The sequence below is a fragment of the Haplochromis burtoni genome, unplaced genomic scaffold, assembly GCF_018398535.1.
Source record: "Haplochromis burtoni strain Fernald_Lab_line unplaced genomic scaffold, NCSU_Asbu1 Contig_113, whole genome shotgun sequence".
Classification (NCBI taxonomy): Eukaryota; Metazoa; Chordata; class Actinopteri; order Cichliformes; family Cichlidae; genus Haplochromis; species Haplochromis burtoni.
In genome coordinates this window covers 46,811-64,729 of record NW_024582474.1, presented here as the reverse complement: position 1 = coordinate 64,729, position 17,919 = coordinate 46,811, and the positions used below count along the sequence as shown (strand labels likewise).

The window sequence follows — 17,919 nt, the reverse complement described above, 5'->3', positions numbered from 1 at the left end:
ACAGTGTTTGATGTGTTTTCACATTTTAAATACTCAATAAATATGTGCAGTTATGTCAATTTCCTTTGCAAACCAGCACTATAAAGTTATCTCTTAGAATTCAAGGTTTTGATCATTTATTTAACTTCAGGAACAGACATTGATGAGCATTTTGTAGAAAATGCAACAGGTTTCACCAGCTAATTTTATAACAACAGTGATCTCCTCTCTCCTAACTTAAAACCCTTTTGAGGACATAAATAAAACAAATATTTGAAATCTGCTCATTCATTTTTCAAAAATCAAAAAGGTAGAAACTGGTAGCACATCTACTATCTACAGAGAAAATGGTTATGGACAGTTTAATCAGAGGTACTTGTACACAATCTTATCCTGCAGGGTCTGAATCTCTAACTTGACAGGGCATTTGTAAAAGTGTGACAGCAGTGACTCTGTATAGCCAATCAGGAAGTAAAACTTCTGTGGTGGTAACTTCTGTAGCATCACTGCGCACACATTCAGCAAATTGCCACGCCTTTTGATGACAATCTCATTGGCCAGGCACCCGTGGAACGTCCCAAACATGAACCTCCGAATGAAGACATCTTCTACAGTGCGTTCAGCTGCCCCATCCTCTCCTTTGAGGTTACCTATCAGCAAGAGAGAGAAAAAACTGGAGCTGTCGTGAAAGATTAAGAGGAATTTGGACTGAATTACACATTAGCTGCGGCTGATGGACAAAGATGTGCAAATGAAAAGATTACTGCCTCTTCAGCAAAATATTTATTAATAAGGCTCACAGTCACATTAGACAACATAAATCTTATTTTAAGTTTCTTTACCATGTTTAATATTATGTTTAGAGATATAGTTGAAAAGTTTAATATTTATCTTTAGGTCTTAATTTTGCTTAAATTATCCATTTTCTGTAATAAACTGCAAATACCATATGGAGACACTGAAAAGTATCAAAAGACAGAGCAGAGTTTGATGAAGTCTAAAAAGATTATAAAATGAAACCACTAGTTGCTGCTGTCTGGCCGTGGAGAGCACAATCATCATGACTCTATAAATTGTTTCCGACAGAAACAAGTGCACTGACGTGCAGCAGATAAAAGCTGTGTGCTCGGCCTCACTTCAATAATCTGAGACACTGAACTGGACCTGTCCTGTTTGTGCTGCAGTTTTGATGAGTGAAATTCTATTATTTTATTGCTCTGTTGTTTAGCATGTGTATGGTAATTAACAGACTAATACGATAAATTCTGGTTCCAAAAAGCCAACTGGGCTGCAAGCAAAATACTAACAGGGAGGCTTCAAAATGCACAGTGTAGAACCAACAGGTGATGTCACAGCGGCTACATCCATTGGTTTGCTTTATAGACCATCAAGTCAAAAAGAGTTTTGATAAGTCAAAAATCAGCTGTCTCTCCAGCAAGTCTCTCATCTCATGGTCAGACAGACCCAAACCTCATAGTTTGAGAACAGTTAGAGATGGTGGTTCTCGTTCTTCTACGCAGCCTAATCAGTTCTCCACTTGCTGCAAATTCTAGTTCAAGCTTCCAGCAAATCTCCACAGAAGAACAAGGACTGCTGATCTCCCCATTGTATCCAACTGCAGGATGAGAGACTAACTGGAGAGCCTCAGCAGTGGGTGAAGCACTGGGTCTTGCCAGCTTTTCTCTTTGAAGGTGCTTGATTGCTGTGGTTCTCTTGAACAGATAAAAATATTTAATCAAATGCTAAAATGAGTTTCGACTTGGAAAATGTGTTGGACACACTTTGAAAACATGGAAATGTTTCCCAGTATCAGTGTGTGGATGGCCTGTGCACAACACTTTAAGTCTGTGGCACAGGACCATTCAAGCTAAAGTGCATAGTTTGGTTGGACTCAGTGATGATTGGTATGTTGTCTGAGAGCTATCCGCACCAATGACTGCTTCCATAAAAATCACTGAGTTAACTAATTCATGACCAAACATGTGAGAGGACAGTGTGCATAAAATCAAATGTGCCTAGTGAGAGTATATTCTCAATCTCAGTCATGCTTACTGGTGTGCTGTGACAGCCATCCTTTGCGGTGGCCAATGTGGTGAGGGTGATGCGCTTGCTCATAGGTCACAGGTTTGTCTCCTTTCCCTACTCGGATACGAGCGGCTCGATTCTGTAAAAGAGAAAGACAAAAGAGCACCACCTCTTGGGTATATTTGGAGAAAACACTATCAGACCCATTGAAAGTTAATAATCTATAACAACCTAACAGCCTTTGTAAAAGCAACAAAAAACCTCAAATTACTATTTTTTTAAAAATGGTTGTGACCTCTGAACTACTCTGACTGTGGCTCCGGTAAAGTATCAGAATACTGTGAAAGTTAAAAAGATAAACACTATGTTAAACAGTTAGTGTTGCTGATACAACAGCCCTGAGACGGTCAAGGCCGCTTACCTTGCAGCACGACACAGTAACATGGAGGCCCCTGCTTCCAGAGAAGCTGCACAATGAGCTGGACCAAGCTAAGGCGCTCTGCAAAACAGGTAATGTGGTGAGAGTTTAAACCAGTAAGTAAATATTGAATTGATGGTCAGAAATCATTTCAAAAGCAAAACGGTACATCTGGCTTCTCCCTTATTTCCCAATGGGGATGTCAAAGCATGTGGCTCAGCATGTTTGACTTAGCAAAGATAAGCTGGAAGTCCTTGCTGATGCAACACTCCTACTTAGCAGGAAGAGGTGTTGGGCAAGACAAGGCTTTGTAAAACACTGAAATGTCTGAAGCAATTGTGCTTGAATTGTAATACCTACTGACCACTCTGGCAGTCATTACATCTGCTAATGCTAGTCTGTGAAACAATCATGCATGCTAGCATTGGACAAACAAGAATACTTATTAAAACTAATAACTTATTACTACACATAATTATAATCAAGACATCTTTTGGAGTATTATCTGTACAAACATTAATATTTGGATCATGACAGCAAGCTGTGACTGTAGTGAACAGTGGGTTTCAGCGAATTTTATTTTCTTCCTGTGTTAACATGCAGAGGCTGTTTCAGTTGCTTAATAATGTAGCGCAAAATATTTCAAACCAAGTTAAGAAAGGAAAATACAAGGAATGGAGATTTTCACTCAGGCCCTCGGGTCTAACATCAGTGTCTGATCTCATTAATGCTCTTCTTGATAAATGGACAATTATTTCCACAGACAGCCTCATAAGTCTTGTAGGAAGCTAATTTTGCTGCAGAGGTGGAGCAGCTCCCCACTAATGCTTATGGATTTAGCGTGGGATATCATGGAAGCTCCTGTGGGTGTAATGTGCAGGTGGCAAAACACTTTTGTCCATATAATGCATCTCTGCAACACAGTGCACAGATGTCTTGGACATAGTGTCAGAGATGTTGTATCGTTAAATCACAGCTAGTCTAAACTGTCTTGTGAATCATTCCTATTGCAAATTGTTTTAAAGTTGTGTAGTAACGAGTTGTTAAAGGGTATTTGTCGACATCTTAGTTGCCGTTCTTAGTATTCATAATGCAGTATCAGATATTTTGATAAGGCAAATGTTTCCATGTTTGATAATTCAGGTTCGTAGTGCCACAAACAAACACGCTTGGCTTCTGTGGTCATACAACGCAGTAGTAACAAACTGACACAAACGTTTGTTACATGTCTGAAATTTTTGCTATTTATCATAGAAACCTAGGCAGCCAAGAGCAAGTTAGCTAACCCCTAGCTTAAAATTGTTTATATATATAAAGCCTTACCAAACGTAGCGCTAAATTAATGGGTGCACGCCGATAGCTACACGGTCAACAAGACTTCATGGAAATTAAGTAAATGTTACGGTTTAAAATGACTTTCTTACCAGCACCCTCACGTTTCCTATGCTGCTCAAGGACGCCGCCATGTTTTATTCAAATAATTAACTCGTGGTACTAAACTACAACACAGCAGTCACTCTGTTTATTACTGTATAAATAGCCGAAGATTTACGAAAGCTCGGTAATAATTATAACACGTAAAAATAACAAAATTAACGTTTCTATACTGAACTTGAGCTGTATACTGGAACTGTTTTTTCCACAGGCAGTTTCCACAAGTTTCCACCGGACAACTATTAACCTGAACCAACCGGAAAGAGGGAAAATAAAAGTTTTAAGTTAAAGATGAGTGATATTTTAGAATCAGAATCAGAATCTTTATTGACATTGAACGAAAATTGTATGCAAACACACAGTTTAATTTACAGTTTAATTGCAAAGTTTTTCCTCACAACATGTTCTCGTACGAATTGTTTTTAAAGCAAGTTAAAATTCCTATTTTTAACAGATGCATTTTAAAATATAAATTTTGTTACCTAATATGTACTCTTTAGTTTTTTACCATAGTCGTTATTTTAATTATTAATGATTAATTTGCTTTAAACATTAATATTATTATTGTGTATAATATACATTAGTACAAATTTTTTTTCTTGCATACTTGAGTAATTTTATAGTTATTATTGTGTTTCTGTTATGTATTAACTGTGCTTTATTTAAAAAGAGGTTCTTTGAAACCATATACCCTATTTGAAAACATATGTCACTTTTCTTGCGATTATTTGTGTTCGTTTATACTTTTACTTTATTTGTAGTGGGTCCACACTGCAGTGGTTCGCCTAACAAGTGAAGGTAAGTCTAAAGTTGCTTAGCCTATCTGTGCTATTAAAGAATAAATACATAAATATAAGTCAAGAACTGAAAAGGTGGTGGGGGGGGGGGTTCTAAATGCGTGATTGTTTCAATTTATATGTATTAAAAAATAAATAAATACACAAAAACACTACAAATAGCCATAGCTTGTGGTTTTGTTTTGTTTTGTTTGTTTTGATACCCGGTATCCGATATTTGTCAAAGACTGCACACTTATTTTGAAAACGTTGCACCGGAAGTATTTGTATTGTTCTGGAAAGAGGAAAGTAGTTGCTAAGTAGCGTTATCCTACTCGTCCCACTTGTTTCTTGGCAAACTGTCATTATTTTGGTGGGATAAGTATTGGCTGGAATCATTTGAAGACTTGTTGAGAGGAATAAAGATTGAAAGCTGCGATGGCGTCGCCGCTGGAGATGACAGAGATGTACGATAATGCTCTTCTGGGGATCCTGCAGCATGTTGGGAACATTCAGGACTTTCTGCAGGTCTATTTTGGGTTCTTGTACCGCAAGACGGACTTTTATCGCCTGCTGTCGAGTCCCAATGATAAGATGGGTTTCCCTCCAGGTGTGGCAGAGAAGATGGTGCTTAAGGTGAAATTTCTCAACATTTTAACCTGCTAAATGTAAATACCTTGGCAACACACATGACTAAGTGTACAGTTTATGCACATGCATATTATTTACAATCACAGGTTAAAAATGAAGCTGTTATAATGTTACGTACACTTTTGTGGTCCTCGAGTTTTTTAGACTGCAGTGATTCGTCGATGAATTAACACCTACATAATACAAAATAACTCCTGTGCTTGGTGATAGCCTTGCTGTCTATATGAGCCACAGACCTATAGCAATACATTTGTTATTGTCCTAAGACTGGTGAAGGTTATATCCTAATCTAGAGTTGTCTGCCTCTCAAATGATGATAAGCGATAACCTTTAAATCTTTCCTCAGACATATAAGTCATTCGAGAAGCTGGCGGAGCACGACAGAGAGAGAGCAGTGAGCAATCTGAAGAAGAGAGAGGAGACTAGGTATGTTCCTCCTGCAGTTCAGGAGCTGGAGGTTGCCTCTGAGCCTTGTGATGAAACCAAGCAGCAGAGTACAGAGGCGGTGCAGATGGAGAACTCCCCCTCACGTTCTGGGGATGTTTCAGCTCCAGCAGCCTCAGGCACATCCGTCTGCTCTCAGCAGGATAGCAGCAGCAGTCCAGCAATTTGTGGAGATCAGGCAGCTGCAGCCAACTCGAAATCCAAAGCAGGGTGAGTAGCTACTAGCGTTTTTTAACCTTTGAAGCATCTGTTGTTTTAAATATGGTCCAACATAAACATTACTCTGCACATTACAGTGTTTCAGGAAATGCACTTGTCAAGGTCAATTTTAGGCCTTAAAATGACTTTGTGACGGGATGCAGACTTTGGTGAAGGTTAGTTGCAGGTTCTGTTGCAGGGCTAACGCAGAGAGACAGACAACCACTGCACTAACATTCACACCTAAAGGCAATTTAGAATCACTAGTTAACCTAACCCTAACCCTGTCCCTGTCTCTGGGCTGTGGGAGGAAGCCAGAGTACCTGGAGAGAACCCAGGCAGAAACAAGGAGAACATGGAAAATATTTATATTTATAAACTAAGACAGAAAATGTTCACTGCTAACCAACTTAGTTCTGCTGTACTTTGCTGTACTATATTGCCAGAAGTATTCACTCACCCATCTAAATAATTGAATTCAGGTACTCCAATCACTTCCATGGCGACCAGTGTATAAAGTTAAGCACCTATGCATGCAGACTGCTTCTACAAACATTTAGGAGCTCAGTGAATTCCAGCATGGTTCCATGATAGGATGTCTCCTGTTCAACAAGTCCAGTTGTGAATTTTCATCCCTACTAAATATTCCACTGTCAACTGTTAGTGATATTATAACAAAGTGGAAGCAATTGGAAATGACAGTAACTCAGCCACAAAGTGGTAGGCCATGTAAAATCACAGGAACAGGGATCAGCAGATGCTGAGGTGCATAGTGTGCTGAGGTGGAGTCAATCGCTGCAGAACTCGAAACTTTACGTGACCTTCAGTTTAGCTCAAGAACAGTGCATAAACACACTCCTAAATCTTGTGTTATAGCTGCACCGGATGGACCAATATCATACTCATACATATGAAGGGTGACAAGTGAATATTTCTGGAAATATAATGTATAACCACTCTGCACTGTGTGCGAGCAATGCTATGTGCAGGCTAAAGTGCCTCAAATTTCAGCAATTTTGAAAAAGACAGAGGAGAAGGAATATGTGCCTCGATATTGGATGAAGTGATGTGTATAGGATATGGAATGGACAACTGTGTGATGTACTATATGAAAACAGTGAGATGGGAAAACAGAAAAAACATGTGTGAACTCTCTATTGTATTTGCAAAGTTTACATGTACTAGACTTGAGGCCTAGCAGAAAGCCATTAGCCGCAGCTTCCTGTGTAGCCACAAGACTCCAAAATATTTTAACTCCTCCATTTGTGGCAGCAACTTGTACACAACCTGTAGGGGCTACTCTACCCTTTTCTAGTCAAGGGCTGTGGCCTTGGACTTCAAGTTGCTAAATTTCATCCCATCCACTTCATACTTGGACTGGAAGCTGGTTCATTGCAACCTTAAGGTCATCTTGATGAAATCAACAGAAAGACAGCTTTCAAAAGAAGTAGAAGTAGTGACAACAAGTGACACTGGATCTCAGCCTCTGCTTCACTCTTAGGTGGAATCTTCCTGTGAAATTATAGTTTGAAGGTGTTTATTTTTTGTTTGTTTTGTTTTCGGGGAGACAACAAAACTAAAATTGCTATTTTGGATTTGTTAGACTTGTATTAAATTTATTAAATTAAATTTTGTATGGGTGTGCAGAGTTCCCACCAGCTTAACAGTGGTTCTTATTTAACTTTGGTAGCTTCAAAACATTTTAAATAATGAGGCTTTGCACTAACGAATGATTTCTAATTTGATTCTGAAATGGCTCATGCATTTCAAAATGTAGTGTCAGTATTTAAGACGTTTATATAAAAATTGTGTTTGAATTTTGTGTTTTAGACGTCAAGAAAACTTCCAGTCCAATCCCGACAGTTACAATGGGGCAGTGAGGGAAAATTACAGCTGGTCTCAGGATTACATGGATGTGGAGGTCCGCGTGTTTGTGCCCAAGACGGTTGTTAAAGGCAGACAGGTGAATGCAGGTCTATTTAACTATGTGAGACACCAGTAATACTTTTTTATAACACTTTACTTATTGTAACTGCGTTCACGGCCCACAGGTCAGTGTTAGTCTGCAGACCAGTGGCGTGAGAGTATGTGTGAGGGATGGAGCCGAAGACAAGACACTGATGGAGGGTGAATTCACTTACAAGATCAACACTGAAAACTCTCTGTGGAGTCTGGAACCTGGACACTGTGTGGTTGTGAGTACACATAAGCATTATCTAATTTTTGTAATAACAACAAGAACACTCCTGAAGAAAATGTGGCAATGAGTGCACCTTCTGCTATTTGAGTAATCAGAATATGAACTAACAAGAGGGATTAACACCTATCAGGAGCTAACATCTGGTTTTATGGTAGTAAAAAGAAGAAAGAAGGTCACTGGCACTGGCTTGACTGGCCTGACTACTGGCTCATAAGAGGCTGTCATAGCTGTTCCAGAACCAGAACTTGCTTCAAAGCTGATCAGCGAAATCTTAAAATCAATTGTAAAACACGAAGCCAAGCCAGGAGAGAGGAGTCGAGAGTGGCGAAGAAGGAATTGCACTAATGTAGTATGGAGAAATTAAAGATTGACTTTTCCATTTCAGAGTTTGAAAGCTCCGATTTAATTTGGAAAATTCAATTCTCTATGAATAAAAAGTAAAACAGGAGCTACAGTCCAACCTTTCTGTACACCGAAGGTGACAAGGGCTGTAGATGATGAATAATGTGGTGATCGAAGACAAAAATCAAATTTTGTTCATGTTAATGACTATTAAATTGCTTATCTTTGTGTAAGATATTGTTCTTTCCCTGTGGGGATATTAAGTTAATGTCATGTACAGGAACACTAGACTCTACAGAGACTCTGCATTGCATAATGAGATGTTTTCATTTAATGTTCAGTTTAGAAAGAGTTAATGCTCCCTAGTGCTTGGAATAACAGGATAAGTGTAAAAATAATTTTATTAAAAAGCCAGTGTTGGCTTTTCAAAGATTGTCTAACATATTTGAATTGAACATCCTGTCTCTGAATTACAGTTGTCACTGAACAAGACATCAGAGGTTTGGTGGAATGCGGTGCTCAAAGGCGAAAAGGAGATTGATATAAACCAAATTAACCGTGAGCGTTCCATGGCAACAGTGGATGAGGAGGAGCATGCTGTTCTGGACAGGCTCACATTTGACTACCACCAGAAGCTGCAGGGAAAGCCACAAAGTCACGAATTGGTAAGGAGCAAATTAAAAAATAACACAAACTATTCATTACACACGCACACAGGCTATATCTATATTATCTATATCTATATTATTTCTGTAAAATAAAAACGTTTATCTTATAAATCGGCTTAAATGATATTCAGTTATTGAGTCAAGTCCTTAAAACCTATTCTGACAAATATAGTTGGAAGTCACTGCTGTAGTGCACCTGGATTGTGTGTGAATTGTGAGGAGGTTTGTTAGCATGAAAGATACATACATAACATATCTGTGTCCATGTTTCTTTGCAGAAAGTGCATGAGATGCTGAAGAAGGGATGGGATGCTGAAGGGTCACCTTTCAAAGGGCAGGACTTTGACCCATCTATGTTTGACATCCCACCGAGTGCCGTGCAGTTCTGACATGCCACAAAACCTCAGCCAAACATGAACTGAAGCATCTCCATTTAAAGAGCTCATGGCAGCAGAGGCAACACTTATTAACACCTTTGAAATGCTGGAATGATGGAAGTTTGTCCCTAATAAAAGAAGCTGCAAATTTTGTTTGTTGAGATTGGTGGGAAGGGAATATTTCCGTATTCTGACCGGGATGAGTCATTAAATTGAAGCTGATATGTACTATTGTACACTGTTTGACTCTTGATTGAACTCTGCCGTCCCTATGTGTTATCTGCCCTACTGATTCTGTTTTTATTTCAAACTGTGATGATTACCTGCTGGTTCGGCTTCCTTGCTCTGCTGTTAATGACTACACAAAACAAAAAAAAACAAGAATAAAAAAAAACATCTAACAATTTACAAATAAATATGAAAAAGGGTTTTCTGAACTCCTCGAGTCCACGCCAATCTTTGGATAAGATAATTTTTTTTATTTATACATATACAGTACACATCAAAATCATACAGTGTTGTTAAAATACATCATACGTTTTACAGTTTTATTACATTTAACTTACATATGTGAAAGCATAATCATAACTATTATAATCTTTAAAATAAATGTCAAATAAAATCAGACAGCTTCATTTAAACTTAACTTATTTAAATGATTTAACTACTACTTCAATAGGTAGGACTGCCTTGGATTTTAAACCCTGATGGTGGTGATGAAGATGGAGGCTTGGCTGAAACTCTGAGCAACGTGGGAGATGTGGAGAAGGTGGATTGTGCACAGGAGTCTGAAGGGGACAGTGAGCAGTGAGAGTTAAAATAAGTGGCATGGAGGCTGATTGGTTTAAAGATGGCGGCAGAAAGACGATTGGACTAGATTCTAGTCACTAGAACAATGACATCAGCATTGCTTTTCACAGCATGGGGAAAGTGGAAGTGTTGAAAAGCAAAGACTAGCAGACAGTGTGATTACAGATGTATTGAACGCACACATTAAGCTTAGGAATGCATTACTTTAACTTGAGTCTTAAAGGTTCATAGGCTCATAATAACATTCACAGATATTAAGGCATTTTATCTTACTGATGTTTCAGTTTTCTGAAATTACTGACCAGGGTTACCTGAGATAGCTAACGTTAATACATGACTTCAACTGATATCTATACCTGCAACGTAGACATCAACTGTGTGATGCTATCATGTCAACATGGACTAAAATCTCTGAGGATTGCTTCCAGCATGTTCAGTCTATGATGAAGAGTTAAGGCTGCTCTCCAGGCAAAATGTGGTCCAAACTGGTACTAGCACGCTGCATCTGTAAAGTATACTAATGTTGTGGCCAGCTTCAGCTGGAGGTGATTTTACCTATTCTGTACAATCCTGTGCAGCAAAAGTCTTAAGCCACCCCCTATTTCTTTACATTTTGATAGAACGGTGGGAAATAGCTGCAGCAATTTATTGAAATGAGCAAATATATATATTAAATAGGGGGAAAAAACAGAGTTTTTAGAATTCCGATGTGCTTGAAAATCAATATTTAGTATGATCATCTTTATTTTTCAATTCTCTCTGCATGGCACATCCAAATCTGACTCTGACAGTACTTTTCTGTGTTCAAAATTCTATTAATTTTGACAAAATCTCCAACACCACCAGTTGATATGAAGCCCAAAGAGGCTGAAAGAGTCTCCACTGTGTTATACAGAGTACTCAGTGTTATACCTCTCTCCTGACCTTCATACATAATCTGTATGTATTATTGTTAGGTCTGCTCTGAGCACCTTGAGGCAACTGTTGTTGTGATTTGGCACTGTATAAATAAAATTAAAATTTAATTGAATAATAATTCAGATTATTATTCCTATTCAAGACCTATTACAACTGATTTTCAGTCCAGTTCTTGTGTAATGTCAGATATGCAATAGCTCAGCCTTTACTCCCCATTTCCCTTTCTTAAAAATTGCTCTTTGATAGCCGCCCTTCCATTGAAACCATTTCTAATAAGACTTCAGTAAACAGCAGATGGATTAGCAGATATGCCAGAAGGATCTAAAATGTCCTGTATCTGGTCAATGCTATAATCTTTCCTATTTATTAATGTTATGACTTAAAGGTATTGTCCATCTGCTGCGTCCTTTTCTCCTATAATTTTTTTAAAGAGACATTGCACACCACATCAACATATGCAAGGGTTTAGGCTAATCATATATACATTGGTGAAAACAATGGTCCACTGCATACATTTTTCCATAAATAGCAAAACAGAAAATATTAAAAATTATAATAAAGAGGTCATAATTACAGTCCTTCCCTTCTAAAGCATGTCTAATTAAAAACTGTTGATGTATGTAAATCAAACAGACTAAAAACTTAAATACATTAATAAGTTCCTAATTACTTAGGAAACGTCAGTGTTGTTTTAATGCATTGGCTCCATATACTTTCATACATCATCTTGTATACAGCTGGATAATCTGTAAGTATCATATACATCACACTCATTTTCAGTTATCTGTCTTTTTACTGTGTAAATGGAAATAATACGGTTATAATATCTTGAAGAGAAGAATAGAATATGAAACCTACAAAGCAAAATGTAATAAGCCTTAATAGTATTTTCTCAGCTTAAGGCAAGAGTCGATACTTGATCTGCCTAATGAACCCAGACCACAGCTAGTTTAGTGAATTTTTCCTCTCCCCATTTTTTAAAGACACCATTTGATATTTTGGGCTTTCTTGTTTCACTTATGGCAGTATAATTGATATAAATAGTGTCAACAGTATTTCCATTGGTTGCTTTAAGAGTAAAGTTGAGAGTAGTCCTCTGTACCCACCCACAAATGATTATTTTGTCTGTCCCTGAGTTTTAATTTAACATTCCTCTGGTTGTTTCACTACTACTCTTCCTGTGTATATCAGAGAGCCTTATGTGTTAATCTTACATATTATACAAGCTATGAAGCTCTAGCTTCATTAGCATATTTGACATGAGAATAAAAAATAAAAAAAACAATTCCTCGCAACCGCTACCATCTCCTCCACCACCACATGATTACGCAGCCAGTCAGTGTTGAATCTAGTCTTTCTTAGCTCAACATTTGTACAGAATTCATGTTACTACCATACTTGATGTGATTTAAATTTGGCAGAAGAGGACAAATATAGAAACATTAGCTGGAAATTGTCTTTCAAGATAGCAATTAAAAATAATTATGCAAATATGGTCGGAATGTATAACAACAGTAAGACTTATGCAACCTTGTAAAAGTTTTCATTTAATTAAAAAAAAAAACACCTCTGAAATAAACGGTATTGAGTAGAAAGTGCAATGTTTGGACTTTGAGGCAGAAGCAGAAAGCCATATAACACGGACATACTAATTTCTACTCATAAATGCATCTTTTGCGGGGGGTTCCCCGTGCCCCATCTCTGAACACGCCCATAATCCCTTTACAAAATTGTAATAAAATTATTATGCTTATTGATTATTACTTTCTTAGGTTTTGTGATAAACTGAGGGACTCCTCACCGAATCCCAAAAATAGATCCACACTGCGCCCTTACTGAGTTCCAAGTGCAGTAATGTCATTGTATGCTGCAGGCTTCTCTTCGCTTTATGATGTATTAAGTGTAATCAAATTTTGCGCTCCTCCGCACTCTTGGGTCAGCTCACTATCGGCTTTTGATTTTTCTTTTTCTTTCTTTCTTTTCCTTTTTTCTCTCTCTCTCCGGAGAGACACGTCATATAGTGAGCTCACATTACTGTTTCGTGTGGTATTTAAAGAGTGCGTCCTCATTGCTTGGCAGAGCGGAGAGCCTACTGACATCCGAGCCGGGAGCGTGCGTGTGTGTACCGGCCTGCAATTGAAGCACTCCGCCGTCCGGAGGTCTAAGGTGGGCGGAGACTTGAGATCGAGGTCCTCCTGTGTGCAGATAGAGACACACCGTACATTTGTGAGACGGCACCCGCACACCGGTCCGAGGAGGAAAGATCATGGCAACGACTACTTGCACACGTTTTACAGATGAATACCAGCTGTACGAGGAGCTTGGCAAGTAAGCCGCTGTTATATTAATTATCCAGAGTCTCCTGCATGCAGCCTGACCCCGTCCTGTAACCGTACAGAGCATGAGGAATCAAGGTCTGCACATCTGCGGTGATGATTGCAGCTCCATCCTTCCAAAACAAACGCACGCTGGTCTGGAGCAACTAAAATTAGCTCTAAACCTAAATCCTCAGTGCAGATGGTGTTTAAGATTGTCAGATTCTGTGTGAAGAAATACTTTAAGGGCACCCCCGCCCCAGGCTAATTAGGGACAAAGCGGTCCAATATGAGGGACAGATTGGAATCATCATCAGCTGTCTTTAATCACAGTGGCAGAAAGCTCAACAGAGATGTCAAAGAATAATGCTGCTACTGCCCTTGATCTACTGCAAATCTAATGAGGTGTGTCTTGTGATTAATAAGGAAAAAAGATGAGGGAGTGAGGATGTGTGGCCCTTAATAGGATTCAGACAAATTGAAACTGAAGAGGCTATGGGTGCCCCAGTGGGTAGAGGCAAAGTGGACTCAATGTCTCTGTCAGGTTGTGCGTGGGTAGAAAGGATCTCTCTGCAATGTTTGCCTCACAGGAACATTTATTCAATAGCCAGGCACAGTGAGAAAAAAAGCTTATTGTGATTGCTGTGGTTGGTTACAGTATGAGCATTTTATGAGCATTTTAAGTTCAGTTGTTTTTTGGTGATCTTTTGTGTGTGTGTGTGTGTGTGTGTGTGTGTGTGCGTGCGTGCGTGTGTGTGTGTGTGTGTGTGTGTGTGTGTGTGTGTGCGTGCGTGCGTGAAGTGATAACTTAAAGACAATAGTCACACCAGCAGCAGCTGCCCTTGCTGATAATAGAGGCTTTATTTTGCTTGTGTTGTCATGTCTGCTGTGTTCCAGGTTTATGAATTTGGTTTTGAATGTGCGATGCAGATGTAAAATCAAGATTTGCTGATTAGTATTCCCTGACTCACACCAAGTGACCTTGGTCACCCAATCAAACCCAACTCTGGTATAAGTAAAGGTACTGCATTGAATATTCAATGACCAGACAAATATGTATTTAGAGTAAAAGTATTGAATGCAGTCAGTGACATAAGGCTTATTTCTAAGTAGCATATTGGATTAAAGCTAACAATGAATTTGATTTTCAGTGCTAATTATTTTTAGGTGTTTTGCAGTTAAGTACAGTTCTGATGTACTTCAACTTTCTAATTTCAGAGTTTAGAGAAAAGTACTTAAATATTATCCAGCATTTCTTTTGAAGCCTTTAACAACTATAAAATATAACCATGGCTAAAATGTGATTTTGGAGGTTGGATAACCCTAAATTCAGACACAGGCACATTTGAACCCTTGGATATAATGCATTATTATGCTGTAATTAAAACTCACCAATGTTAGGACTATACGGTACAGTCACGAGTCATCCCTTATGTCTTTATATTTTGCTTGAAAGGAGCCAGCCTCGGAAGCACTAGTTCTCTACATATTTTGAAGCTCTTTCAGACTTTTTCTTTTGGACATTGGCTGCTTTTTTTACCGAATTTTGGTTCAGTCCTTGTACCTGATCCTTTTCAGAAAATGTTTCTTTTGTTTGTGAAACCACTTGACACTAATACATTATGAATTCAAGTATAAAAAGGCAGACAAGATTAACCAGAGTGTCATCTACATAACAGAAACTTAAAGAAAGAACCAATTTTAGATGGAATCTTAGGCACTTTATTGCTAGGAGCCTGTTGCAAAAGCATAGTTCAAGTTTCTTTAGTTGAATCTATGGAAAATATCACAGCAGAGTAAGTAGGTATGGAGTAAGAAAAGTGGCAGGCTTAAAAACACTACCTACAGCAGATGAACAGTGTCTGAAAATCATGTCCTTAAGAAATACAAAAACCAGCAATGACACATCAGACAGCTGTTACAGATTTGCCAGCTGCACATCCATGATGCTAATCCCCCATTTTTCCACTTCCCAAAAAGTGCTATACTGGATTGAGATCTGGTGACTATGGAGATCATTTGAGTACAGTGAACTCATTGTTATCTTGAAGAAACCAGTTTGAGATGATTTGAACTTTGTGGGGAAGATAAATGAGGCTACAAAAGAGAGAGCATATTTCTGCCATATTGGCTTAAAATTCTTCTCCTGGCGTATGAGGTCTTGAATAATCAGGCTCCATCTTATCCAAATATAGCACATCCCCCAAAGACTGCTGGCTTACACATGGTTCCCAGGGTATTTAAAAGTAGAATGAGAGGCCTTGAGCTTTTAGGCCCTTCTTGTGTGGAACCAGTTCCCAGTTTGGATTTGGGAGACAGTTTTAAAATTAGACCTAAAACTTATTATAACTTATTAAAACTTATTTTTGATCAAATTTATAGTCAGGACTAGATCAGGTGACCCTGAATCCTCCCATACTTATGCATGAATAGGTCTAGGCTGCTGGACGCTTCCCATGATGCATTGAGGGTTTCTTGTTCACTCACTTTCTTCATTCACTGTGTGTTTACACACCACTCTGCATTTAGTCATTAGTTATTATTAATCTCCGCCTCTCTTTTACAGAGTGTTTTTGTCGTGTCTTTCCCCCATCATTCCCAACCATTCAATTCAATTCAATTCAATTCAATTTCATTTATATAGCGCCAAATCACAACAAAAGTCGCCTCAAGGCGCTTCATGTCACAGCAGATGGCCCCTCTCCCTGAGCCTGGTTCTGCCGGAGGTTTATTCTTGTTAAAAGGGAGTTTTTCTTTCCCACAGTCACCAATTGTTTGGTCAAAGGGGGTCATCTGATTATTGAGGTTTTCCCTGTATTAGTGTAGGGTCTTTACCTCACATTATCAAGTGCCTTGAGATGACTGCTGCTGTGATTTGGTGGTATATAAATAAAGTTGAATTGAAAAAAGTGGTTCAGTAATACACTAATGCTTTAATGGTGTAAGAAATTTTTTAGCACTAATTAAATATTATTTCAATTTTTTATTTTTACTTTACTTAAATTTTTACTTAAATTCATCTGATACATACAGTCCGTGATTCCATGTTTAACTTTAACTCATTCACTGCCATTGACGTCTATAGCCGTCAATTGCAGTGCATGAGTCAATGGGTTTAACTCATTCACTGCCAATGGCTGGCAGTGAATGAGTTAATTGTCAGGCCATTGTGATGCCCCTAATGTATATGCAGTAGTTCAAAGAATTCCAAGCCAGTAACATTTACATTACCGTGTTTCTCAATGACTATCAAGTTCTTCTCCTGAAAAGCTGGTTTTGTTCTATGCCAAATGCATCTACTGTGGCCAAACAACCCAACATGAGTGACTATGAATGGCTAATTTTGCATATTTGTAGATTACAAGATGCCAATAATTTTTAGAGCTACATTTATTGGAAATGGACTTTAGTTTTGGCAAATTAGCAGCTTGCTTCATGTGTAAACAAACTGTAGACTCCAGTATCCAAACACTGTAGAAATTAGCATTATTAATGACCAAAATTGTTAACCCCATGTCAGATTCTTGATTACCACATGGAATTTCCAGGAAGATTGCCATTATGTTATTATTATATGAAGGAATAGACTTACTACTAAAAGTTTTCTATCTGGCTATATGACATCCATTTTTATTATATGACAAAAGGGAAAAGATAGCAGATTAGGTAAGAGACCTTACACTCACATTAATCCAGGTTTTAGACCCAGATCCAGCACTCCAGCTGATTCCCACCTGCCCTGCAGATAACCTGTCATGTTTAAGCTCTGCTGCCTTTCCCACCAACCAGCGGGATGTCAGCAAGTGTCATGCTTAGTCACCCTGTCTCCCCATAATATATTCATGTTGGAGAGCTTGTGAGATGCATGGGCTCTGAGGGGAGTGTGAGTGTTTCATTGCATAACAATACTGAGGTGAGATAAAATTAGCTCTGAGAAATGACAGAGGAGGTTATTTCTGTTGGTCTCTATTGAGTTTGAAGAGCAAATGTGGCCCCCAAAAACTCTAAAATGCACACACTTAGGATACTTCAAATTGATGGCTTTTCTTTCCTGTTTGATGCCGCTGAAATTACTGAAATTATTCAAGTTGTAAAGGAGACACGACTGTAAATAATAATAGAAACAAACCCAAAGTTATTGTGTATAAATGCTGTGACCACAAGATACACTGTTGTTCCATTTGGGAATATGTCTAGATTCTCAATGGTGTAGATCATGTTTTAGCTTCACTAAAAGGTGTTTTACGTCTAAAACAGTGGGTAGTACGGTTAGTAGCTCTGTGGGTGAGCAGACAACCATATGCTAGATGGTCAGAGAACAGTGGACGGGGTTCGAGTCTAACCTGTGGCCGTTTGCACTTTGT

At 38.5% G+C, this 17,919-nt stretch overlaps 3 protein-coding genes across 4 annotated transcripts in view; 2 read left to right on the top strand and 1 right to left on the bottom strand.

Annotated features, from left to right (window-relative positions):
* Nucleotides 1-99: 99 nt before the first annotated feature.
* On the bottom strand, nucleotides 100-4,102 carry mrps24 (mitochondrial ribosomal protein S24). The gene is made up of 4 exons (XM_005928959.3): nucleotides 3,847-4,102; nucleotides 2,426-2,503; nucleotides 2,032-2,143; nucleotides 100-629 (listed from the first exon to the last, which is right to left on the bottom strand). The coding sequence occupies exons 1-4, from the start codon at nucleotides 3,886-3,888 to the stop codon at nucleotides 346-348; spliced, it is 516 nt and encodes a 171-aa protein (XP_005929021.1). The 5' UTR covers nucleotides 3,889-4,102; the 3' UTR covers nucleotides 100-345.
* An 811-nt stretch (nucleotides 4,103-4,913) lies between these two features.
* nudcd3 (NudC domain containing 3) lies at nucleotides 4,914-9,945 on the top strand. Its single transcript, XM_005928958.3, has 6 exons — nucleotides 4,914-5,268; nucleotides 5,630-5,937; nucleotides 7,756-7,888; nucleotides 7,977-8,120; nucleotides 8,944-9,132; nucleotides 9,414-9,945. Exons 1-6 carry the CDS (start codon nucleotides 5,071-5,073, stop codon nucleotides 9,522-9,524), a joined length of 1,083 nt encoding a protein of 360 aa, XP_005929020.1. The 5' UTR covers nucleotides 4,914-5,070; the 3' UTR covers nucleotides 9,525-9,945.
* Nucleotides 9,946-13,228: 3,283 nt separating this feature from the next.
* The window catches only part of LOC102297714 (calcium/calmodulin-dependent protein kinase type II subunit beta), a 51,490-nt gene continuing 46,799 nt past the window's right edge, over nucleotides 13,229-17,919 (top strand). Inside the window, exon 1 of one of the 2 annotated variants that reach the window (XM_005928955.3) lies at nucleotides 13,229-13,568. In XM_005928955.3, coding sequence (XP_005929017.1) covers nucleotides 13,507-13,568 — 62 coding nt within the window. In that variant the 5' untranslated portion in view covers nucleotides 13,229-13,506. The remainder of the gene's footprint in view (nucleotides 13,569-17,919) is intronic. The other variant, XM_042223497.1, reaches the window with a different exon arrangement.